The following is a 24,367-nucleotide window of genomic DNA, read 5'->3' on the forward strand; positions in this document are numbered from 1 at the left end:
GACAACTAAAGCAGCAACAGGACAAACAGGAGCAGGACTGAAGCCCTGGCACTGCCTGGTGAAGGTTTCACTGTTGTTACTTGTCAGTGGCCAGTGCCTGTCAGAGTGAAGCAAGAAAAAGCAACCAAAACAGCCAAGAAGGGTATCTGGGGCCAGATTTTGGCTGGCAAGGCTGGAACAAGGGGAGTTGTGTCAAGGAAAACCAAAATTCTCCTCCTAGCACATCCTAACTTGAGTGTTTGACCCGACTTTTCATAATGGCCTCAGTGTTGTGCCTGGAAACAACTGCTCCTGGGAGAGGAAGAGAGCTTGGTTAGGACATTTCTGGGTCAGTTTGAGTTTACATCTCACTCTTTGAGTTATATATTCTGGATATATCTGACACCCTTTACCAAAACTATCCCCACCTCCTACTCACTAAGGGGGTTCCTTCTCTCAAAATGGAATGACATTTTCTAAGTGGAATTTCATTTGAGTGAGTCAAAAGAACTATCTGATAAAACTTCAAATACCACCACCTTCTCTTCAAGCTGGCCTAATTTTGTCTTTTTTTTTGTAAGAAGAATATGCCTACATTTTCCCACTCTGTACCCTTGCAATACAAAAGGACAAAGAATAATATTATCAAGTGACAAAAATAATTAAGTATGATTCAACTGTTTATATCTGAACTAAGAAAACTGTAGATGGGAATCACACACAGATAAATGTCTCTGTGAAGCCTCCTTGGAGGAGGCAGAAGGGTCTGTGAGGGTGCTGATAACCCACTCTGGGACCATGGAAGTAAAATAACAAACACACGGAGACAAGGAGCAGAAGAATTTAAAATAAGCAACCCAGAAATGGAGGCAGCACCCTCTGTCATATCCAGACACAGTGGTTTTTGCAGAGAAGTTTTTGATCCCAATTGGTGAATTTTAATTTGTTGCTAAAATATTTAAACTCTTTTAAAGTTTTATTGTTTTAAAATGTGTATTAATTTTTAAATATGTATGTAACTTCTGGTTAGCAGAAGCTGTGGTTAGGTGTGACATAGTTTGGATTTGCAGTTCAAAACCCTCAGGCAGTCCGTGCCTCTTAAAAATAAACAAGTAAAATGGTCTGAATTAGCTAATTATTTTAATTGCCAACCTCTCAGTTAAGTGTAGTGCAATATAAGGGCTGAAATAATAAATAGTTAATACTTTTCCAGAGAGGGCTATTTCTGGTTGTAATTTCAGGCTGTAGATTTTGGGCTGCAATAAGCATTTTTTCTTCTCCCTCATGGGTTTCTTTATTTCCTCCCCAAACCTCTGTCCCCACTCCAGCCCTTACAACTGGCCACGGTGAAACACAGGAATGATTGTCTTCAGTCATTTTTAGGCTCTGCCCCAAACCAGAATGCATTAACGTGAGTAACTGTGAATAAATCCTTCCTGAATATCTTAATTTCATTTTTAATAACAGGAGACATTTTCTCTTGTATAAGTATTTCCTAACTTGGTCAGCTTCCATGATTTTCTCTCTCTTTTTTTTTTCTTTTTTTTTTTTCCCTGCTTAAAGAAGTCTTTAAGTTCTGCCTTTCCTTCATCCCTGGAAATGCTCTCTAGCAGCTGCCATCTTCCCAGTTCATCTAATCTAACACAAGAAATTCCCTGTGTGTATTTTCCCTTGGTACAGATCTCCCTCTGTCATTTCCACACCATGTTGTCTGTGGAGCACCTCTTCCACTTCGTTTTCCTACACTTGATTTCCCAGGCAGTGGTATTGTCTCCTTTGGCTCCACGGCCCTCACTCACGCCATGGGAAATGGAATATTTGCCTTTAGTCACACTCACACTTGGAATAAATCCATTCTCTGTCCTATCCGAGCATGGACACAACGTTTAAACCACGTTCAATGCCACAGATACTGAAAATGGCAAAGGAACACCCGTCAGGGAAGACTGAGCTCTATCTCATCTTTACAGAGGCAGCTGCTTTGTTTCATCACAAGATTTCCCACCTGTCTCGACATTTTTACCATACAGCCTGCAGAGCTCTGCACAAAAAAATGTGGTAAAAGGATGAGAATCAAATGCATTTGGCTCCTGGGAGTCATACAAGAGCTTTGGTGTGATACCAGAAATGTGCACAGTCAATTACCCATTAGGGAAGATAATTACAGACACCCACAAGGCCAGAGTGGCAATCCCTGCTCGCCATGGCTGTGGAAGAAATGTAATGGATGAGGGAATTAGTGTCAGGTTTATTCAGATTTCTCCTTTAAGACCGCTGATGTGCATTTTCAGGGGCTTTCTCCTATTTCTCCTGACATTTGCAAGGCTGATTTATTTGTTACTCATCGGTGCTGTAATCAGAGCTTTCATTTCCAGCCTTCTGCTACTGGGCGTATGAAAAACCAGAGGTGAAACACTCGCTGCTTATTAGCGCTTTATATTCTGCTGGAGCATCCCGAGCTCAGGGCACAGCGCTGTGTGTGCCCGGCGGCTCCGGCTCCATCCCGGTGCTCGGCGAGGGGACCGGCGTGTGTGATGTCGTGTCCCCAGCACGTCGCTGTCGCCCGGGGCCTTTGGCGCTGGAGTTTGGCACGTTGCTACGGCGACCCGGCCGCAGTCAGCGCCGAGCCGCCACCAGCGCAGGTCGGTGTCCGCCGTTCGGCCCTTGGGAACGGGGAGGAGAGCGAAGGCCGCACTTCAGGGCGCTCTGCAAACCCAGCTCCTGGGCTTTCCGTGCCTGCCGCTGGCCGCGCTGCCCTCCTGCCCGGCTGCCGCTGGGGAGGAGCAGCGACAGGAGCCCGGAGCGTTCCGCCGGCAGACAGCGCCCTGGGGGCCGGGAGGGGATGGCGGTGACTCCGCTCCGCCGGCGGGCGCCGACCAAGGGACCCCGCTGCAGGGCCGTGCCAGGGTGCTCGTCAAGGGCCAAGCTCAGCCGGGGCATCCTCAGGGCCGAGGGACAGTCAGGCAGGGGGCACGGGGCTGCGGTGCCAGGCAGGGCTCTGCCAGGGACAGCCAGCAGCCGGGTGTGTTTCCCTCCTCGCTCTTCGTTAAGATGTAAGATGGAAAAAAAGTAGCTGCACCGCTTTGCTCTGAAGTTCCGCGAAGAGCCAGGGGAAAGAAGATGGGCTTCCTGTAGGGGCGTGCAGACTAAAGCTGCGTTTTACCAGAGACCCGACTAAAGTCGCAGAGCAGCGTCTGGGGGAGGACGCGGGGTCTGTACGAGCCTCATCCCCGCGGCAGAGGCGCACGGCGGCAGCAGCAACGGGAACGACTCTGCACCGGCTGCCTCTGGCTGCTAGCCTCCCCGCGCCCTGCTAGTGGGCGGCTAAAAACATCCAGGGAGGCGAATAGCGACCGCGTTATCGCTTACGCAAACCTGGCATCGCTGACGTCAGTTTAGAAGGGGATTCAGCAAATGAAGGCGGCTCCCGCCAGCCCGCATTACCTCGGGTACTCTGCGCGGGCTGTGCCTCGCAGGACATGGCGAGCAGATGGGGCTGCCCCCGCAGCTGGGAATCCTCCCTGGCATTTGTAAAGCCTAAGCTTTGAGTTAAAGAAGTGGTGGGATGTGTTGGTGGGAAAGCTGCTCCCATCTGCAAGGGGTAGTGAAGAGACTTGTCACAGACATGAGCTGCTCAGAGGTCATGGCCAGTGTCAGGGTGGGTTCAGGTTGCTGCAGCTCGGCTCTTCTGCGTCCCCAGCAAGGGCAGGACAGGCTCAAGCCAGCAAAGTGTGGCACAGTTTCCTGAAAAAAAACAGCCCTTGGCAAATATTGGCAAGACCCCCTTCTCCAGGAGCTGCAGCACTCAAAAGTGAAGGAGGAACTCAGCAGTTGTACTGTGTCCTGTGTTTGCATTGCTGGAAAAACATCCTCTGCGGTGGGCTGTGACTCCATCATACCGAGGGACAGATCCTGTCCTTGGTGCCCTCTAACCAAGACTCATTCTGCACACATAAGTACTTTTATTTAGCAATGCCATCCTTCCGAATCGCTGTTGAATGACCATTTCCCTCAGCTGGAAAATGCAGAACTGAGGTTCAACTCCAGCAGTATTTTCTTAGTTAGAATTTCTACCTTTTATTTCCTAGCAGGGACCTAAAGCACCTTTCTTCTCCCCTCTCCTCCAGGAGAGGTGCACGTTTTCTCCCCTGCCGGGCTCCCCGGCACCCGCAGCACAGCAGGAACCAGAGCTTTGCTCTGCCGAGAAGGGAAAGATGCAGCAAAATTACTCGAAATGGCTCAGTCCAGCGGATCAGGACAGAAGGGGGAGCCCAGGAGACAAAATCGGAGAGCATCCCACCCTGCCTGGCTCCAGCCGAGCTCTGGATGTTAACGGCATCCATAGAAACTTGCTTTTGTTTCTACAGTCACCTTTTAGCTTTTGTTGATGCTTTATAGGAGACCACTCTCACCTCCGAGTCTGTGCCGAGTTCCCACTGTGCTGAACAGCAGTTCCATTGGCAGTGCTCAGAAATCACCACTATGCTGCACTCCACCATTGTACTCTGTATTTATGAAGCAAAATATCTCCTTTTCCCTCCTCTTCCCCCACACCGACCCTTTCCCTCCAGGCTTCCAACGCCCGAATCACCCCCACTGTGCTCACCAAGCCTTGCTCCTGCTTTGACCCCACATCACCTGTGAAGTCACCTCAAAAGTCACTTCCTTGGCAGCTTGATGGGCTGGTGAGCACTTGGTCTGCCCTGGGCAAACCCACAGCCTCCTGGGAGAGGGAAACGTTGTGGTTTCTACCCCTTTTAACAAGGCAGCTGGAGGACTGATATTTTTAGCAGCAAAGGAGCCTGAGCTGCATTACTGCTGGGGGTATGAAGTGTCCCAGCTCCAGGTGGGCCTCAGGGACCCTGGACAACTCCCTGACCCATTCCATTAGCTGTACAGAGGAGATGCCTTTCCCTGCCCTCCCCAAGATCTCTGCCGGGTGCAGGGATCACAAACCTGACCTGCTGAGATTTATTTAATGTTTCCTAACAGGCTGGGCTATGCTATGAGCCCATTTTCACACACTGCTGGTTTGTGCTTCAGTATCTTTAGTTGCCTCCTGTTTGTTCTATCTCTATATGGCTCACAAATACTGTTCTTCCTGTACCTGCCTTAGTAATTTCTAATTTATTGCTGATAATAATTTGTTTTCTTCTCCAGATACCAAAAAAATGCCTGTTATAAAGCAGCCCAAGATTAGAGACCCTCTCTTTCATGAATGGGACAGGAAAGCCCAGAAATGTGGATTAAGACACACAGTTTATGCTGTAAATGGGGATCAGTATACTGGAGAATGGCAGGACAACTTGAAACATGGTAAGATAGATAATTTTGAGAAAAAAAATAGCAACTTAAGTGTCCTTACAAAAGTTCCTAGGGGCAGGAAGTGGTCAGTGGTTCTGTGTGCTCTATATGCCCCTGGAAGAGCATTCATTATGTATGACACACACATATATATCTATATATTTGATATATGTAATGCAAAAATGCAGAAACATTTCTAACAGGTAACTTGAAGAACTTTTACATGCACTCAGGGACAACTACCCAAAATATCTCTATTACAGATGTTTAAAAATCCTCTCCAAATACAGCAAACTGCAGTCAGCTCCATGCACTGGGATGTGCTCTGGCTGCACACTCCTTGGAGCTCTCTCAGCTTCTAACTTGGCTCCAAGAATCTTAATTTATTCCCAAGATGTGGCAGGGGCTGCAGGGGACAGAGCAGGAGAAGGAGACCCTGTCCGAGCCAGGAGCAGCCGGGGCAGGACAGACTTGTTTACAAGCAGTAAACTGAGGTTTGGAAAGATTTCAGTGCATTCAGCAGAGGCCACACAGGAAGGCCCTGATCAAGATTAAAGATGATTCCAACTTGGGAAGCTAAACTGAATCCCAGACATAAGGCTGACTCTGTGCAGGGAGTTCTTCCCTGCCTGGGATGGAGCAGGAAGGGCAGCCCTGTGCACCCTGCTCCTAACCATGATGGTCTTCCCGTCATTCCTCTTGTTTGTTAAACAGGTAAAGGCACCCAGATCTGGAAAAACACCGGAGCGATTTACAGCGGTGACTGGAAGTTTGGGAAGCGGGATGGTTATGGCTCATACAGCATCCCTGACCCCGTGACCAAGGAATACAGGAAGATGTACACGGGCTGGTGGCAAAATGACAGGAGGGGTGTAAGTGAGATTTTCTGCCAGTAGTGAGGCAGTGGGACCCAAAACGCAGGGAAGAGTTGGGTGCACATGTGCAAAAAGATCACTTAAAAGACTGATTTTTGCAATACTGTGGCTGAATTGAATGGTTAAGACTAAAAAATCCAAGATTTTTATGGGAGTGCCATTTCCTTCCTGGAGAGGGAGTCATCTCCACCCATGTGCTGGTTACCAGGCTACAGCCCTGAGCTCCCACCGGCTGCCACAGAGCAGTGGTCACTGCTCAGACTCACCTGCAGCTCAGCCAAGCACGATGGGAGGTTTCACATCCTGTCCCTTAATCCTCCCCACCCATCCCTTTCATTCCTCTTGTCCTCGAACAAGTCAGAGGAACCTGTATTATGAACACTGCCAGAAAATGTACCTTCTTCTAGGAGTTTTACAGTATAATAGGCAAATAACTGGAGTTCTTTTGGAAATGAGGCCTGTCACATAAATCACTGTTTTTTCCTAAAAGGAACATAATGAGAAAGTCATCTGGTAGAAGTGAAATGTAATGTGCAAAATCCTTGTAGGAACATTTTGGATCTGCCAATGGAAACCTTGTGTTTGTCTTTGTGTCTGCTCTTAAATTAAACTCATCTCCACCAACACTTTTAATGGGCATGTGGCTCCATGGCTCCTGTCTCTTGGAGGGAGCTTCCCTTCCTATTCTTTAAGGTTAGATTTTGCATAATTAAGCTTTGGTGAAAGATGTATGATGACATCCAAATATCACTAGGGTTGAGTTTTCTTCTAAAAAAGTTTCTCCCTTACATTCATGCAGTTTAATACAATTAATACCCAGAAAAATCAGTTGTTTCTAGAATTGCTTTTATTATTTGGTCAGAGAAAAAAGAACACTTCATTCCTATGGGAAAATGTTTTAGTGATATGGAAATATTTCTTATTGGTATCACTGCCTGGCATAGGGGATACATCTGGACTTCTGTTAATGGCAAACATACATGTAGAACAAACAAGGGGTGGAATTTCCCACCTTGGGACACTCTGAGAAACATCATCAGGGTTGAAAGACATGAAATCCCCGTGTTGAGAGACACATCCTTTAATGCTGCCTATCCCCAGGCAGGTTTATATACTTGTAAAACCCGCTTTTAGCTAAATATTAGCAGCAATCATGCCAATAATAACACACTGAGATATAAACCCAAGGTTTTGTCAAGGGAATAAAACTGTTTGCCAAAAAAAAAAAAAAAAATCCCTTACTACCACATCTCATTTCCTTCAGCACAAGAATAGCCATGGAGCTGGGCTGCCAGCAGCCATGTGTAAGAGTAATAAACAAAAGAATATTCTGTCAAAGTGAGCTCCCAAAATTCAACACTGACCCCTTTCAATGGAGCAGCTCCTAACCAGCCATCTCTGTGCTGCTGTCCAGGGCCGGGGGATGTACTTTTACTCCAACGGGGAGCACTACGACGGCGAGTGGAGGAAAGGTTTGCGGAGCGGCTGGGGGAAGATGCACTACAAGGACGGCTCCGTCTACGAGGGGCAGTGGCTGAAGGATAAACCCAACGGGCAGGGCGTGCTGCGGCTCCGTAAGTACCGGCCATCCTCACCCTGCCCGCTCCAAGCTGCTTGGTGTCGTGCTGCTCTCAGGGTGTCTCCACCATCCAGATTTCTGGGCGCTACACCGCAGCCTTGCAGCAGGACCGCTCCGTGTCCCTCCCCTCCCGGTCTGGAGCAGGAGGCAGCACAGGCTGAGAAAGGGCCGGCACTGCACTGCTCGAGCCCAGAAGCCCACACGCATGAAAGCTTACTTTTGCTGTGATTTACATTTAAATGACTGGGATGGTTCGGGTTAGAGATAATATACTGTTGGGTCAGAGAAGAGCAAATCTCTCTTTTCAAGCCAGGCACTTTGCCAGACAGGCTTTCTAGCTCTGCATACCAAAGATGAGTTCAGTTTCCAGCACAGGAAAAAAAAACCCACAACAAAACAACATAGTTTTCTTTTTGAGTTCTCTCCATCCCCTCTGTCTACTTCCGACAGTGGCTCGTGTTGAGTGAACACAGGGGTTTCATTAGTACACAATCCTTTTCCATAAATAACACCAAGCACATCATGGATTTGGAATGTTAGGGCCAATCTCAGCATAAATACAGAAAATTAAAATTTTCCCCTTATTTTCCTTGGAGTTTTACACATTTTCCCCCAAAGCCAAGGATCCCAAGAATCTCTGCAATACCAGGCATGGCATTCCAAGAACACCTGAAGAAATATTATCTCCATATTATTATTTATCTATTCTATCTTTTTTTTTTTTTTTTTTTTTTTTTTTTTTTTTTTTCTTGAAAGTGATCTCAAGGCTAGTAATTAGCTAAGCAAAGCAGCTGGGAGGAATGAGCATGACCTTCTCTGCACACCAAATGCCTGACTGTGCTCTCTCTGCTGACTGTAAAGTCGCTTTGGACCGATGGCTCATCTGGATGATATCAGCACCTGCTTCCAGGGGGATTCTTGGCTTTGGGGGAAAGTCAAGATCTGCTGATCTGCCGTGCTCCTGTCAAAGGCCCTGTTAGTTAGAAACTAACAGCCCCTGCAGGCTGAACCGTGGCTGATGCACCATTTCAGAGCCCAGTTGCCTCCAGCCTGGCCTGCAACTGATTGTTAGCTGGATTCCTTTTGGTTAAAATTAGCTGGAGCAATTATTTCATACCCACAAGCTTAATGCATTCAGCTCAGCTGCTGGAAGTGCGCCCACGTGCCGGCAGCTTTGCCATGTGAAAGAAAAGGAGTTCTTCAGTGGAGGTCACGATGAGCTGCAGCTCAAGATTAAATTGCTTGTAGTGGCAGCGTGCCCGGCGAGGGTGAGCTTGGCTGAGAGCGCGGCGCTGATCTGCCGCCTCTGCCTCATCCATTCCCCAACAGCTTTGTACCAGAGCACTTCACATCCTCGGGGATCGTGGTCGTGAGCAACACCGCCTCGGGTGCTCTGGGAGGAGAGCGGATGGGAGCAGCCACAGTGCAGTCAGGGTCTTTGCTGCCCCCTCCTTGCAGCCAGGGCTGTGATTTTGGTGGTTCCTCACTCGTTGGTGTCTGGAGTGCAGAAGCCAAGCTGCTCCCACCCGTGGGCAGGGCAGCTTGGTGCTGCAGATAAGCACAAAACCAAATCAGAGGTGCAGATAACCATCACCAAGGCTCCAGCCTGTAAACCAGACCTTGCCTGAGCAGCCCAGCAGCCACATTCTCCAGAAGCCTTTTTGGGTTTCCCCTCTTCCTTTACAGTATCCTGGCAGGCCCTAGTTATCTCATGTGTGGTGCCCTGGTATTTCAGCCACTTTTTGTGATGAAGCGGCAGAGTGCAGCTGAGACTTAAAGGAATTTCCACTAACACAGTCAGAAATCCCGACAGGTTTGGGCTTAGAAACACTGCACGTAGTAAAAGCGGTGAGAGCAGAGGACTCTTCTAATGACAGCAGAGTGGTCTGGATCTATCCCAGCCCCATCATATCCATCTATGACACCCCTTTTCAACAAGAATCCATGGATGAGGCTGCTCTCTTCCCCTTGCAGCTCTTTTTTCCCTGTTAGTGATGGATGGGTGGATTCCTGGAGAGCATCAGAGAGCCCAAAAAAAGCCTCTCTCAGCTTGCAGAAAAATGCCAAGAGAAGCAGTACAGCTGGAAAAACAGCCTGTAACTGACTGCCTGAACTGTTCAGACTCTTGCAGCAATTCTCACCCCGTAATTCATTGAGGAAAAACTTAACTAAAAGTATTCTTTGAAATCAAGATTATTTTGACTGGACAGCAATCAGTGCTCTGTTCCTTGCCCAGACAAGCAAACCTCTTCAAGCCAGAGATCCTGTGTGATTTGTTGCACTGACAAATATGAAACTTGTGTCCTGTAATTTTTCATGTTGTGAATAGTGACTAAGGGACCAGCCCCTTACCCTGAGCCCACTGGCTCCTCATGTCAGCAAAGAATGAGTATCACTGTGAGAACAAAGCAGGTGAGCACAGTCCTGGCTCCAAGTGAGCAAGCATGGGCTCCTTCTGCAGCGTTTTCTCCCTCTGTGGCACAGCAAATGGAGCACTGCAAAATCAAAATGACACACAGTGCCACAGCTACACTGAAATAACTAAGGGGAGCCAAACGCATGATCTTCTCCTCTGCTGATGGATTTCATTTGTAACCCCTTAACGAAATGGTGCAAATTCCAAGGTCTGTTCATGTATTTAATTGCAGCAAATGGAAATCGGTATGAAGGAGGTTGGAAAGAGGGCAAGAAGCATGGCACAGGGAAATACTTCTACCCAGATAAGGGACAGCTGTTAGAAGGCACCTGGGTAGCAGATATACCAAAGTGTGGAGCTCTGGTTGACTTTGAGAGAGACAACGCTGCTGCCCCTACTGAGTTTCCACTCCCAGAGGTAATTACTTGGAAATTTTGGTGTTTGCATTCATCAGTGCTCGGGTCAGCTCTCCAGGTAGCATTTCACTCCTCAAGAGATTTCCCCCATGGGGTGTGTGCTCAGTCTTTTGGCCAGCAGCATCTTAAATGGCCCCATAGGGACTAACAGCTCATGCAGCCTCTGCTGGAGCCTCCCAGTTGCCTACATCTGAAAAAATGCAGTTCTCATGCACCAGAACTGCTCAGAGACCTGATGCAGCACTAAGGAAATGGGGACAATAGAGGCAGAGACAATAGTGGGATTTGCGTCAGGACCAAATGATTTCACCAAGCCCAACCGCTGGGGCTGAGCAGACCCTGCAGGAACCTGAGCAGACCCTGCAGGGCCAACAGCAGCTCTTTCCCCCAAGTCAGGGGCTCAGCACCATGCCTCAGGGGCAGAGGGGTGTGTGCAGCTTCCCACCTGGGCCCAGGGGGGCAGGTGGTGTCCCAGAGCCCACATTCCCTGCTCCTCTTTTCCCTTGACTGACACGCTGCAGAGGAAGAGCCAGGCCCTATCCCATCCCAAAGATTTGGTGAGACACTAAGACATGCTGGGCCATCATGGCAGCCACCGGGTCCTTGCATGTCACTTTGGTGCAGGACCTTGGGGACAGGAGAGCCTGTCCCCAGCTCTGTGCCCTTGGAGGAAATGGGAATCAGCAGTGAACAGAAGTGACTCCAAGTGAGAGCTGCCTGTAACAGTCTCAGCTCGAAGCCTCATGGTGTGCAAATCACAGATATGAAACCAAATGGTCAATGCAGGATGGGCTGTGGAAGGTCCCCTTCACTTAGAGCCAAGCAAAACCATCCTGCATGAGCACAGCTCACCACTCTGCTCCAGAGGAGCAGAATACACACGGGGAACAGCACAGCCCCATGGCAGGTAAAGCCACCCACCTTCCTCTGGCCCAGAGACAGGGCTGTTCAAAGTGACACCAGGCACATCCAGCCTTCAGCTGTTACATCTTCACTGCCTCTATCTTTTAAAACCTGGTTTCTGTAGCTAAAAGCCCTTTGAGCACAGTTTTGAAGAGCCAGTTAATCGTGTAAGTACCAGGCACACCCGTGGGCAGTGCAGAATAATAAACCCCAAATACCCACCAGAGAAAAACAATCTCTATTTTGCAAAAGGAGTGAAAGGAGCAGCACTTCTGTAGCTAAAAATATTTACTGTATGTGGTTTGTCAAAGGTCATTGAGAAGAGCCTCAACAATCCAATAGCCTGGAAAGAACTGCTGGTACACTAAGGCAGGATGTGCAAGTCTGGCTGTTTATTTAACTCCCTGAAGACCAAGTGATTATCCAATTCTCTTCTGCTCTATAAGCAAAAACAAAGCATCAACTTTCACTGCTGTTACTGTGCTTTCAATGGGTAGAGAGCTGTTGCGCTCAGAATACGGATAAAACAGAAAAAGTGAATTCAAGTTTTCATAAACTTTTGTCACAACCACCCCCTTTATTAAAACTATAGGTGAAGCCCAACAGGCCACCAAAACACCCAAGAGTGGGTTTTGTTAGTCACTCACACAGAGCTCTTTCAAGGAGATAAAGTGATGTTCAACACACTAATAAAATTAGGGGAGTGTAGTTGTTTCTAAAACAATAATTGAAAGGTTACAATATGAGCTGAAGTCCTGATACATGGGAGACTCTCCAATAATGCTCAAAGAATCAGGATCTATAAAACGTTATGCTCCTTCAATTACACTGTGTAACTGATTTGTGTTTTTATTTAGATTGAACTACATGATCCAGCTGCTGTTTTAGCAGAGGCCCGGGCAATGTTTGATGACAGTGAAAATGAAGAAGCAAATGCTGAAGAAAAACGAGGAAAGAAAGAGATTTAAGAACACGATCCTGGGTTATTTATTCCTTCGAGTCTCAAACCCACACCGTGGTTATTCTGTCGTGGTCTGACTCACTCTTCCCTCAAGGCTGTTCAGGTATACTTCCCTCTGCAGGTGGTTTTGCTCAGTAGCCTCCTCCCACTTCCATTATTTTGGAAAAGAAAAGGGAGGGGGAAAAAAAGGGAAAAAAACCCCATAAGACAAGCCCCTGAGTGGTGGAAGACAGGCAGAGTGACTCTCTGCTCAGCTCCTCTTATTCCTCCTGCAAAGAAATCACACTCCTACTGGTTTCAAGGTCTTTGCTTTAGAGAAAAGGGTTTCTAGTATGCATTTTAAAAGCACCTAGAAAGGTACAATCAAGTAATTGCTTCCAACACTCCCCCCCAACATAGCCCAATACAAACCTGTGACCCAAAATGGCTTTTGAAGTTACAACAGATCATGTTTCTAAAGATATTACTAAGTATATTTTAGGCCTCTAGATAACAAATAATCCACGACAATTGAGTATATTTTATTTCATGAAAATATTTTATACCCAAATGAGTGATATACAATAACCAATGTTTAAAATGATTGAGGTAAATGCCTAACACCGTTAGTATAAATAAGGGATAAAAAAATTTTAAGTGCACTCAATGTTTAGATCCATGTGTTTTTGTCTGGTTACTCCCTGGGTACACAGTGACCAAGGTACCAAGGTGTAACTTTCATGACCATTTCCACAGGTGGAAAATGACAAAAACATACTTGATATAATGGCTTAAAGTGCAGAAAATAGTCAGAAAATTAGCTGTAATAACAGCGCCATTAGCTCGGAGCCTACCAGCTTGAGAAAACTAAAAATAACTATGTCCCACTAGCTTCTAAATCTGTGTGTCTTAAACAACAAGAAAACCCCACACTTCTCAGTCACTTTGTAAAAGATCCACAAATCAAAGAGAAATTCAGCGACTTATCCAGAACAGCAAGGAATTTTACAAAATAAACTTGGGAAAACGATTTTCTGGACTTCCACTCAGAACCATGTAACTTCTAAATACAAAATTTACAAACACAAGTAAAATTTTTTACACCTGACCACACCTTCCAATCAGTTGCTTCAGTGTGAATACCAAGTCAGGTTTTCTTCCTTTAGTGGGGGATTTTAGGGGCCTTTTTTCCCCAAGACAAAACCAGTAAAGTTCTATCTTGGATGGGAGAATATGTTTTGTGCCTACTACCCAGATTCTGTGTTTTGGAATGCTGCTTCCTTATTGTCTTTACTAAAGCAATGCTTCCAGTGCTCCATGAACAAACACCTGTGAGTCTGCAGTTACAATCCTCACCCCATCAGATTTACATCAGGAATAGAATATATATGAAGCATGTTATGGCAGAGCTGAAAAAATCCAGTTAGGCCTCTGTATGGCAGGACTTGTGAAAACACCAAGTAGAAAGCTGTTTGCTGCTTGTGAACCACGACTGCTTTGAAAAGAAACAAACAGCCCAGCAGGTTTTGTTTTTATAGTTATGTTTTTAGAATACAAAGGCACCACGGGTGACCTTGTCAACACTTTGCAGTGCGGTGCTGCTGACAGGAGAGATCAGTCCCCATCTGCTTCAGCAGTCACCACACTCTGCACCTGAACCCCACAGGCACTTTGTACAGATTGCAAGGACATTGGGATAACCTGAGATGGAGGTTGGTGTGAAGAGACCACGTTCAGCCCAGGCTGTCAGGCACAGCTCCACTGGACTGTCACAGTCCCTCCTGTCTCATGGCAAAATCCCAGGTTTCTATTCCACAGTGATATCACTATGACTAGTGATAGCTAATTTTTTTTCCCCCCTTTGGCTTGAAACTTGTCTCAGTTTGTGTTCAAAAAACAGCTTTTTAACCATTAAAGCCCAAAGCTACTCTACAGAAGAACTGTGTTCCAAAACATTCAACTCCTAGACATAGCCAGAATTACTGAAGCAGCCCAGGACAACTGCTGGAATCTTTCTTGGACAAACCTCTTATCTAGGAGACCAAATGGAAGTTTTTGCTTAGAGGAAATGAACAACACAGTAGCCTTGATGTCACAGAGGTGTCTGAAAGAAAGCAGCAATATTAATTACAAACAATCTACTTTCATAAATAAATATACAACAAGAAAAGTTGTCTTCCAGATTCTTAGGAAGCAAAAAATGTATAGTGAGCTATTAAATACAACACTTCAGCAAAGAGAACACTTTTCTAAACAAGGAAGACCAAGGCATAGCTAATTACTTGGGAGTCCAACACAGAGAAAGCACCTTTTGCTGCTTGTTTCTGAGGATTTATTAAAAATATATTTTCAATATAAAAGTATAAAATAATTACTACTTTGGCTTGGAAAAAAACCAGCAGTGGTTCTGATTTTCAAGCAAAAAAAATTATCCAGTGATAATTTCCATCTAGTTCCTTCTTTCTAAAACATGATTTTTAAATGAGAAAGAGGCAAATCTATTTCTCCAGATAATGTGTGCCAGCTCATGAGAACTTTAAAACAGTTATTGCTTTTATTTTCTTCCATGGAAGAGTCAAGTCTCATTCCTACTCATGTGGCCACGCCACATCGCAGTAAGTCTAGTTCTGGGTGTTCAGCAACTTACAAAATGTATAAGTGCCACGGGAAAAAGGCACTGGAGAAATCAGCAAAGTAATAATTACTTGGCAGCAAAACATACTGGGGAAAGTGCTGGGAAAGCTTTCACTCCTACCATCTGTCAGGCTTTCCAGGGAGAGCAGCGCTAGCACTGAAACCAAGTGCTAATTGCTGCATGTCCCAAGTAATTTGTATCATGCCACGCAATATGGATAGGACAAGCAGTATCTTCTAGTAAATGCCAACATCAGATAAACAGAAAAAAAAAATCCACAACTTCTCTATCCATTCCTAACAAATACCCAAATGTACAATGTTATTTTCCATGTATTTATACAGCCACCATTCAGCATTAACGAGAAAGATGCGAGACAGTGTTCACAGGAGGAGGGCTGCACAGTGCAATCACACCCCACCATCCATTCCTTCAGATTGCAAAACTTGTATGGAAGAAACATTTTTTCCCCCCCTCTCTCTAAAGGGTTAGAACAATATTTATAATTATTCTATAAACAGTAATCAGCAGTTCAACCAGTTCATCCACAGGGAGTCACCATAAGGCAGAAGCAGAATAGTGGGTTTATTTTTCTTAAGCACAGGTTTACACAAAATTGGTGACGGCCGAGGTGACAGCATCACCTCTGTGATCCAGCTGGTCCTGGAGCCGTGCAAATTCAGCAAGTTCATTGAGTTCCTGGAATTGCCTGTCTGTTTTGTGGCTCACCAGTGACCGGTAGAAGTGGACTGCAAACACAATGAAAATCAATCCAAAGGGCACCATAATGGACGTGGATGCAATGGCTGCCGCCTGTCCTGATGTGATGGTGGAACTGTTGTTCTGCGGGGTGTTGTCAGTTTTCTTCTTTAAAGGAAGGAACTTCACCCAGCACAGTAACACCACTTCTGCAAGAAAGAGCAAAGTCCCAATGACAGTGGAAAACGCCCAGGCGAGCTCAATGTGCCGGTGCATGCGCTCGTGAGGAGACTCCTTGACAGAGTTGAGGTTATGCACATTGCTAACAGCCTCTATGTTTGGAAGAATGCAGGTACTTATCATGAGTGCAAAAAGGTGAACTGCAACAAGCACAGTAGTGCAGGCACTGAAGGCTATCAAGAGCCCCTGAGGATAGTCGTGGTCTGGGTCAAGCTGAACTTCCACCATAGCCACCTGAAAAAGGAGAGGGAGAGAGATACAGTTACCTACACCTTATATTATTTGACTACAAGTTATTCAAAGTTTACTCCATGTTTCTGGAAGATCATCTCATCAAAACAAAGTAAGTCTGTATTTACATTTCTCTTCATGTCAATCTGCACCCTCCTCATTAGGTCCAAATTTAGGTCTGAGCCATCAAGTGAAGGTCACTGTATTCACAGTTATTGTTCTGTTGTAGAGCAAACCCACAACTGCCTTGCCACCTCCAGCTCATGCCAGCAAAACAGCTGACCCTTATGAACAGCATACCTGGACTCCTGAAGTGAAATATTTCTTCTTTTGTGTTGAAGACACAGCTTTTGAGCTTTCACTTATGAAATCTTTTGAAGTATCTATGAAAGGCTGAGAAGGCAGGGGACTGCCTGAAACAACCTCGGTGGTCCTTTTCTCCTTGGATATTTGGGTTTAAGTTCTAAAGTGCAGAAACCTTTCATGAGAAAGATCACCTTTCCATAGGGCTCTCAATTATATTCTTTCACTCAAGCAGACTCCAGAACACAGACTGAAAATGTGACTCTCCACAAAGCCCATGGCAGCCAAGCAAGTCTGTTAGAGCCTGGAGGAAAGACAAGTGTCTCCAGAAAAGATAACACAGTGCTCCCAGGCATCACTGCTCCCCATGAAGATGTTCCAGCCCTCCACTACCATATGCAGCCATGCTCTTCTTGTAACCTCAGATCTCCAAGCATGCCTGTGCTTAAGGAGTAAAAAAATCAGCACGAAATGCCAGCACTAGGAAACTCATAAAACCAGCTGGGATATTTCTATTAAAGAAAATGAACCAGAATGCCTTTTAACTGGTTTTAAAACTGCCAGGTGGTTTTGTGCATATGTGCAATTGATGAGTGACATTAATCCCAACAGCTCTCCTGAAATGATCTTTCCTGATAAATTTCCCTTTCAGACAAAGGACAGTTCCAAAGAGGGAATAATGCATCAAGGTCTCTACGTTCAGTGCTCTTTCTCAAAGGAACTCATTAAACAGACAAAATACGAGTAAAATGCAGAGGGAAAAACCTGGCAGTAATCTGAAATATAAGCACATCAAGCTGATAGGAAGAAAGATTCATGGGTAATACAGATGCAGGGAGGCATGGAAACCAGGGCTCAAAGACAGCTGCAAAAGCAGCAGGAACATTCAAACCTCACTATTTTACAAGAGCTGAGCCAAGCTAACCTAGTCCTGGATCCCATCTTATTATGCATATTCCAGGACACCAGAACTCTTAATCACTAATGTACTCAATATATTAAGGCAACCCAGGGTTTTGCTCAGACATGTTTCAACAGGCATTCGAGGCCATTTGCCAATTTTTTAATTCCTTTACTGAAAGCTTTGTCATAAGCCGAACCACCCAGCCAGCTAGTAAGCAGTTTCCAAGTGTTACAAGTAACTCAACAAGAAATTACATTAATGCATATACAGTCCTTGCTCGAGGATTTAAAAATACCATTTTTCAGCTGTGGGAAACTTCATGTTTGAGAGGATAAACATTTGCTTGTCAGGTCTCTCCTCTGCAGGATTGCTTATTAAGTCGCAATGTACTCGTGGGATGTTTGGCTTCCTGTGTTTTTCACAGAACAATTGCAATCCTTCACCACTGAGGATTCATTTTCATACTTAAAGATTTTCCTTGTAAGTCTTCTGCTGTGCCTAGACTCAAAGCCATCCAGCATGGCAAGACAGTTTAATCCTTTATCCTAGTTGTTAGTATGAGAATATAAACATGGCACTAAAGAGCTTCATGAGATGAAGGCTTTATTTTCTTTAAAGAACTGATTGTATTTAGTTTGCCAAACATAGAAGACATTTTATATTTCCATTTATCAACACCCCCATACTAATGATATCGAGCATCTGATTTTGAGCTCCTTGTGGAGCAGAGTAACCCGAGCCTGACCCGTAAGTGAAAAACCAGTTCATGTTTTCTGTCTCCTCAAACTCTCAGCAAAGCTAATTTGGGAACTCTTTCAGTGTAAACTAGCAGAAACAATGCCAACTCTTTTCAACTCTGAGTTTACTTCCTGGGGCAAGCTTGAGGCAGGCACCTAAAACAAAAAGCTTCATTTTTCACCATGAGGGCCTGTGCCTGTTTTCTAACAGCAATGTGAAGTGTCAGAAGTTCTTCCCTCCTTTGCTCATGCTGCAACTTCAAAACAAACAGATCACAACTGCTCTTGTAAAGTAATACCTGCAACAACAGGGCCCTGATTGAGTCATCTGATACGATCCAAATTCATATGAAGCCTGAACTCACAGGTACATGCCAACGTTCTAGGCAGGATATGTTCCTGCTCTGCTTGTTCAGAAGAGCTGCTCAGGGCAGGAACTGTCGTCAATGGCTGCACACTTTCCAATACAACACTTTTAGCACCTTATCCTTCACCACTTTCAAAGCCCCTCTGAACACTTGCTGCATGATTGGACGGTGCAGCTGCCATGCTGCAAGTGCCCTGGCTTTGCTGCGTAATCACAGTGTAACATGGGCTGGAAGACACCTCAAGAGGTCATCTGGGCTAATCCCTGCTTCAAAGAAGAGCTAACTTTAACTTCAGATCATCCTGCAGATATGACTGACAGATTTACTGTGGGTCTTGACAAAGCTGTACATCTGAAGTACAGCTTCTTGACAAAACTAGAGGACTCATGACATTAGGACACAAGGCTGGAGCTCTCATAAGCCTAAGAGTGGTGGGGATTCAGATGTTTTTAGAAGAAAGCTGAATTTTGGCACGTAACTGTGTTAAGCCTTCAACAGTCCTGGATTTCAGAGTCAAAGCAGCCTGATTACTAACATATTGCAGGAAATTTAACAACTTGCCCTCTATAAAAATCTGCGCTTCAACTTCTAAGTTCAATATCCTAACCAAGTTCAATTCACTTATTTATTCATGTGGCTCCCATGTCTTATTAAAGCAGAGGGACTTCAATAAAGCCCCTGCTTTTAAATGAAAATCACAGGCTTACATCTTTTTCAGAATCAGTAGACAGTGCTGTAGAGAAAAGGAAATAAAATGCCTTATCTCAAGTAAATCTGTATTATCTATAAGCTATTATTTACTTCCTCTCCTCCCCTTCCCCACAGATGCCTCTGAGCTCAGGTTGGTGGGGATATAACCCAGGACTGGAACTGCATTTTATACAGTCTAGCACCTCAGGAATGGCTTAAAAGAAACCTGTGCTGATCAAACATCACAACTGCATTTTTGAAGGTCCATCAATCACTGCTTGTCTATGGATAGAACCACAGAGAAAACTCAAGAATGAGCCGAGTGTCAGAACCTCACTGGGAATGAGCTCCTCTGGCTGGCTCCGTGTTCTCCTGACAGCACAATTCACTCCAGAGACAGAGGCGCAGAGCCAGGCTCTCACAGACTGTCTGCACCATTCACACAGAGTTATAAACAACTCATACAGAGGCTCTGCACGAGCCAGAATAACTCACCGGAAATTAAAAACAGATAAGTCAAAATAATCATCTTATTTACTGCTTTCATACAGAAGGGAAACTAAGCATCATTCATCCATTAGTCCAGGATCTTGACTCTGCAGATTATTGTATGCTGCAGAATGGCAAAATCCATTCATATTTGCTGATGCTGACACTGGAATACAAATACAGGATCTCATTTTATTTTGCAAACATGAAAAGGCAATACTCGTGTGTTCAGGGCAAATGCATCTTGAGGAGGTAATACCCCTCTACACAGTGTAAACTACAGCAAATTTATTCAGTAAGTGCAAGTTCAGATTATCCAGAGGCCCAGAGTCCCCTTTACATCCTCCAGACTACAGCAGCCACTCACAGCTGAGTGAGACAAGAAGAACAAGACAGAACAGCAGGATACCCAAATACTCCACACTGCCTGCCTCTGTCTACAACCTCAAGACAGGGACCTTCAAAGGAGGCACAAAACTCTCCTTCTGTGATTGCAACAGAAGAAACTTTTTGCATGGGGGAAGATTCTCCAGCACAGCTCTAACCTGTAAGTGCAGCAGCATTACAGAAGGCAAAGTGGAAGCCACAAAACTGGGCCTGAAGCTCTTTCCTGCTGGTTACAAAATGCCACTGTTTCATACTATTCTAGCAGCAACTCAGGTAAATACCACTTAAAAACTTCTAGAGAGACTGTTTTAGTATTTAGAACAGCCAAGTGACCTCTACTAGACAAGGACAATGCTGTCTTGAGCACCTGCACAGCTCTGACACCAGCAGCCCCAGGTCCTACCTAGCCCTACCTCAGCACCAACTGTTATTATGGCAATCAGTTTCATAAACATTTATCACTGCAGTCCATCTTTGGCATAACATGAGTCAAGCTGCCTTCAGGAGGCCATACTGGCCATATTTCAAAGGCAAGAGTTGACAGTTCTTTGATTATATTCAATATTTAAAGCATATATATCCCATCTAGACAAAGCCCAGCCAGCTTGGACCACTAGAGGTCCAAGTTAAAAGAAAAGTGCTGCCTTGGTAAATATCAACCTCTGAATCCTACATATGAGGAAGCCAACAGTGCATTATTCAGACCCCTAGTTCTGACTCAGTTATTTTCACAAAGCTGTTGACTGGTGGCAGGAGAAGATGTTGAGTGTTCTGTTTTTATGACTATTGGCATTCAACAAATTTCCTACGGTTTCTGACTCCCATATTGTAACACTGTCATGCTACTGTGTTATGCATCCCTGGTGACAAAAAGATGCCAACAAGTCAAAAATAACTGTTCAGATAAAAATGACATGCCAGCAGCCTATTGACTGTGAAAAACAGACAAAGCCAAGCAGGAGAGGGAACATCATGCAACAATATCTGGGCTATAATACAGAAGTGAGAAACCTCTGATGTCCCCACCAGTGTATGGGATGAATCCTCCATTCTCTGATGCACTTTGATCCCCTACAATCCACAGTTTCTCCACCTCTAACAATTTGGGGGATTGTTACTACAACTGGCTCCGTAAAATGGAAAAGTGTACTAAATGAGGTTGTAAACTTCATGGATTTTTCCTTAGACATATGGCACTGGATGATAGCATCCATGGAAACCGGAGTGAAGGAAATGCTCAGGTTTACTGGGGAGAACTCGGCTCTCACATCAGTCGCCATCACCAGCCCCTGCAACTGTTTCTGAAGTTCACACACAGTTGCAAATCCTGATGTGGAGCTCTGAGAGACAGCTAATTATAAAACAGGTTTTTAAGCTTCTCTGAGGAAACATAACACTTCAGGGTTTGAAACCTGGCTGAGTGTTTCATACTCCACCTCACTGACCTGAGCCTTGCCTTTGGCATGCCTCATTCCACCAGGGCATACATCATCAATCCTGAGGGAATGAACTTTGCAAAATGGCTGCAGCTAGACATAAAAATAGTGCAAAAAAGGGAACAGTTCAATGGGGTAAACTTAGCTTCTAGTGGAGGAATGCAAGCACTCTTTAATCAAAGAACAAGGATCAATGGGGCTGGCATGGAAACCAGCACATTCCAGTCCTGACAATTCTCATCAATTCACTGGATATGACACTTAAGCTCTTTCTGCCTTGCCTGATAAGGAAAAGAGAGGAACAATGACCCTTCATTGCTGTTGCCAGCTTTGATCCAAGACTAGAATGTACTTTTAGCAGCATTTCGTTCAAGTATCAGGTGCCAAAGAACTGCAGGCAGTAAACAACGCAGAGGCGTGACAGAATAGCCCAGCTTTTCAAAGGCTGGAGAGGGACAACTCGAAAAGATCAGCAAAGTTTTTTAAAAGAAATCTAAAAATACTCGAAAGTTAACTCAGCTCCTCTGAAACAAGATTAGGAAGTCTTAGCTAAAGGACTAGGACTAGGTCTGTCAGTGCAAAACCAAAGAGACTATGGGTCGATTTCCATGCTGAACTTGTTAAAGGAAGAAAAAAAAAAGCGGACTTTTTTGAAGGGGAGCTTTGGAAAAACTTAAATATGAATGTTCACATGTAGCATTTCTGGCAATTAGAGATCCTGTTAATTGGAATGATGCGTTTTTTTTCCTGAAATAACCTAAGCAACGAATTCCAAAGAAGCAGTTTTCCACAGCAGGAGACTGAAGCCCTAGAATTCTAGAGAATTAAGAAACAACTAAAAGCCTCACCTCATACATCCATGGAATTTGAGAGTCGGCATACCTTATCTTTAGAGAAAAACCAAGGAATTCATGACATTAAGTATGACCTTAAAACAACAGCATTTACATTGATATGCAACCTCCCTTAGAAAGAAAATTTATAAGCCCGAACAAACTACGTTTTTTCTCAATGTAAAGGCCTGACTGAAGCAGCCACAAACTGCTCGGAGACGGCAGAAGGGGTGTTCAACCAGGAAAACTCGTTATCAGAAGCGGCGTGTGTGAGCTCCCAGCCGGATGCGTGTTACCCAAGGAGAACCGACTCCAACGCACGAACACAGCCGCCTGTCAGTCAAAGCAGCAGCACTCCACCACCTCCCCAAGAGCTGTGGGCTGTTTTTAGCCATTGAAGGAGGACACTGACATTTATTTGACCGTCAGGAGGCTGCTGTGTTTTCCAACAGCATCACTGGAACAATGGCTCTGCGAAAGGAGGAGATTCAACGGCTGAAAATATTCAGTTTGTTACAAGCGGGGCAAAAAAAAATCAAAATAAAGCAAGTCAGGAGAGTGAAATTCCGAATTTATAATCCGCGAAGCATTTTTAACAGCTGCATAAAGTGGCTGAGGGCAGTTTGCAGCTTTGCATGTCAGTGGTCTGGACAGATGAGGAAGTCTGTGAGTTACGGTATTTCAAATTACATGGAACTTTCATATGAGATAATACTAGACTGCGCTTCACATCAAGCTCGAAAGGAAACACACACGAACAAAAAACCATTTCTAAACCACGCACCAAACTCCAAATTAAGTAACATTCAAGTTTTCCTTAAATAAAAACTAGAAACCTCGCAACTGCAAAGGACGGATGATGGACGAGTCTGAGCGGCACCAACTTCAATCAGTTGTATTTTTTAGTTTATATAAACGCAGCTCCAGCGCTGCAGCTGCCAAGGCGTGCGGTCTGAGAGGGGAGCGGGACGGAAACCCCGCAAACCGGGCGGCTCCGTGCGCGGCCCCAGCGCTCCCGACAGCCCGGAACGGCACACGGAGACGGCGATCCCCCCGCCCCGCGGAGCTGCCCCCGGCACACGCGGCTTCTGCGGTCCTGAGCATCCTCCGCGGGGAAAGGCGTAACAATCAAATCTCGCATTATCTGGCAGAGATAAAAGCCGAGAGGCAGCTCTGAACTCGCGCCGTGAAGCACTCCAAAACAAACGAGCTACCGAAGCGAGCTGCCGGTAGCGCTGTCCCCGCTGCCCGGGGCGGCGGCAGCAGCTCCCCGCCGTGCCACACGCCGCGCCGGGGGCAGCGCCCGGGCCCGGCCCCTCCGTCCTCACCGCAGCGAGCTCCGGCGGGAGAAGCAGAAGCGGCGGCAGCGCTCCCGGCCCCGCGCCACCCCCCGCCCGCCGGGCCAGGCCGGGCACTCACCATAGCGAAGCCGGAGAGCAGCGCGGAGGTGCGGCTGGAGGCTTTCAGCTTGGCTCGGCTCAGGTAGAGCTTCCGCCAGGACAGCGCCTGCATCGAGTGCTCGTTCAGGCTCATGGGCTCGGGGCGGCGGAGCGGAGCGAGGCGGAGCGGGGCCGGCGGGCGGCGGCGGCTCTTTCCGGCACAGCGGGCCCGGCCGCGCTAACACCCCATGGCGGCAGCGCGGCTCTGCCGGCCCGGGGCCGCGCCCGCAGCGCGCCCCGCGAGCCTGCGCGCCCCGCCCCGGCCCCGCCCCGCCGCCCCTCATTAGCCGCGGCCCCGCCCCATTGGCCCGCGCCGCCAGGCCCCGCCCCCGGCCCCGCCCCGCGCCGCCGCTTCCCGGCAGCCTCGCGCCTCAGCAGGGGCGGGCGCTGTGCCCCGGGGGAGCCGCCCGCCGCTAGGGGGCGCCGCGCCGGGAGGGCCGCGGGCCGTGAGGGCGCTGAGGGCCCTGAGGGCCCGGCGGGGCTGTGGGGCCGTGGGGCCCTGGGGCCGTGGGGCTGAGGGCCCGGCGGGGCCGTGGGGCCGTGGGGCCCTGGGGCCGTGGGGCT

General features: G+C 46.5%; 2 protein-coding genes across 2 annotated transcripts; one reads left to right on the plus strand and one right to left on the minus strand.

Annotated features, from left to right (window-relative positions):
- The first annotated feature begins 5,127 nt into the window (after window positions 1-5,127).
- On the plus strand, window positions 5,128-12,625 carry MORN3 (MORN repeat containing 3). The gene is made up of 5 exons (XM_066331688.1): window positions 5,128-5,295; window positions 5,998-6,155; window positions 7,573-7,732; window positions 10,386-10,570; window positions 12,330-12,625. The coding sequence occupies exons 1-5, from the start codon at window positions 5,151-5,153 to the stop codon at window positions 12,438-12,440; spliced, it is 759 nt and encodes a 252-aa protein (XP_066187785.1). The 5' UTR covers window positions 5,128-5,150; the 3' UTR covers window positions 12,441-12,625.
- Window positions 12,626-12,933: 308 nt separating this feature from the next.
- On the minus strand, window positions 12,934-24,045 carry LOC136369056 (calcium release-activated calcium channel protein 1). Its single transcript, XM_066331685.1, has 2 exons — window positions 23,784-24,045; window positions 12,934-16,220 (listed from the first exon to the last, which is right to left on the minus strand). Exons 1-2 carry the CDS (start codon window positions 23,895-23,897, stop codon window positions 15,654-15,656), a joined length of 681 nt encoding a protein of 226 aa, XP_066187782.1. The 5' UTR covers window positions 23,898-24,045; the 3' UTR covers window positions 12,934-15,653.
- Between the last annotated feature and the right edge of the window lie 322 nt (window positions 24,046-24,367).

This window comes from Sylvia atricapilla, chromosome 17 (assembly GCF_009819655.1).
Source record: "Sylvia atricapilla isolate bSylAtr1 chromosome 17, bSylAtr1.pri, whole genome shotgun sequence".
NCBI lineage: Eukaryota > Metazoa > Chordata > Aves > Passeriformes > Sylviidae > Sylvia > Sylvia atricapilla.

Coding starts and splice junctions, on each gene's coding strand:
- LOC136369056 (XM_066331685.1), bottom strand. CDS start 23,897: ATGAGCCTGAACGAGCACTCGATGCAGGCGCTGTCCTGGCGGAAGCTC. Junction 16,221..23,783: donor TGCTCTCCGGCTTCGCTATG/GTGAGTGCCCGG, acceptor CTCCTTTTTCAG/GTGGCTATGGTGGAAGTTCA.
- MORN3 (XM_066331688.1), top strand. CDS start 5,151: ATGCCTGTTATAAAGCAGCCCAAGATTAGAGACCCTCTCTTTCATGAA. Junction 5,296..5,997: donor GCAGGACAACTTGAAACATG/GTAAGATAGATA, acceptor TTTGTTAAACAG/GTAAAGGCACCCAGATCTGG. Junction 10,571..12,329: donor CTGAGTTTCCACTCCCAGAG/GTAATTACTTGG, acceptor GTTTTTATTTAG/ATTGAACTACATGATCCAGC.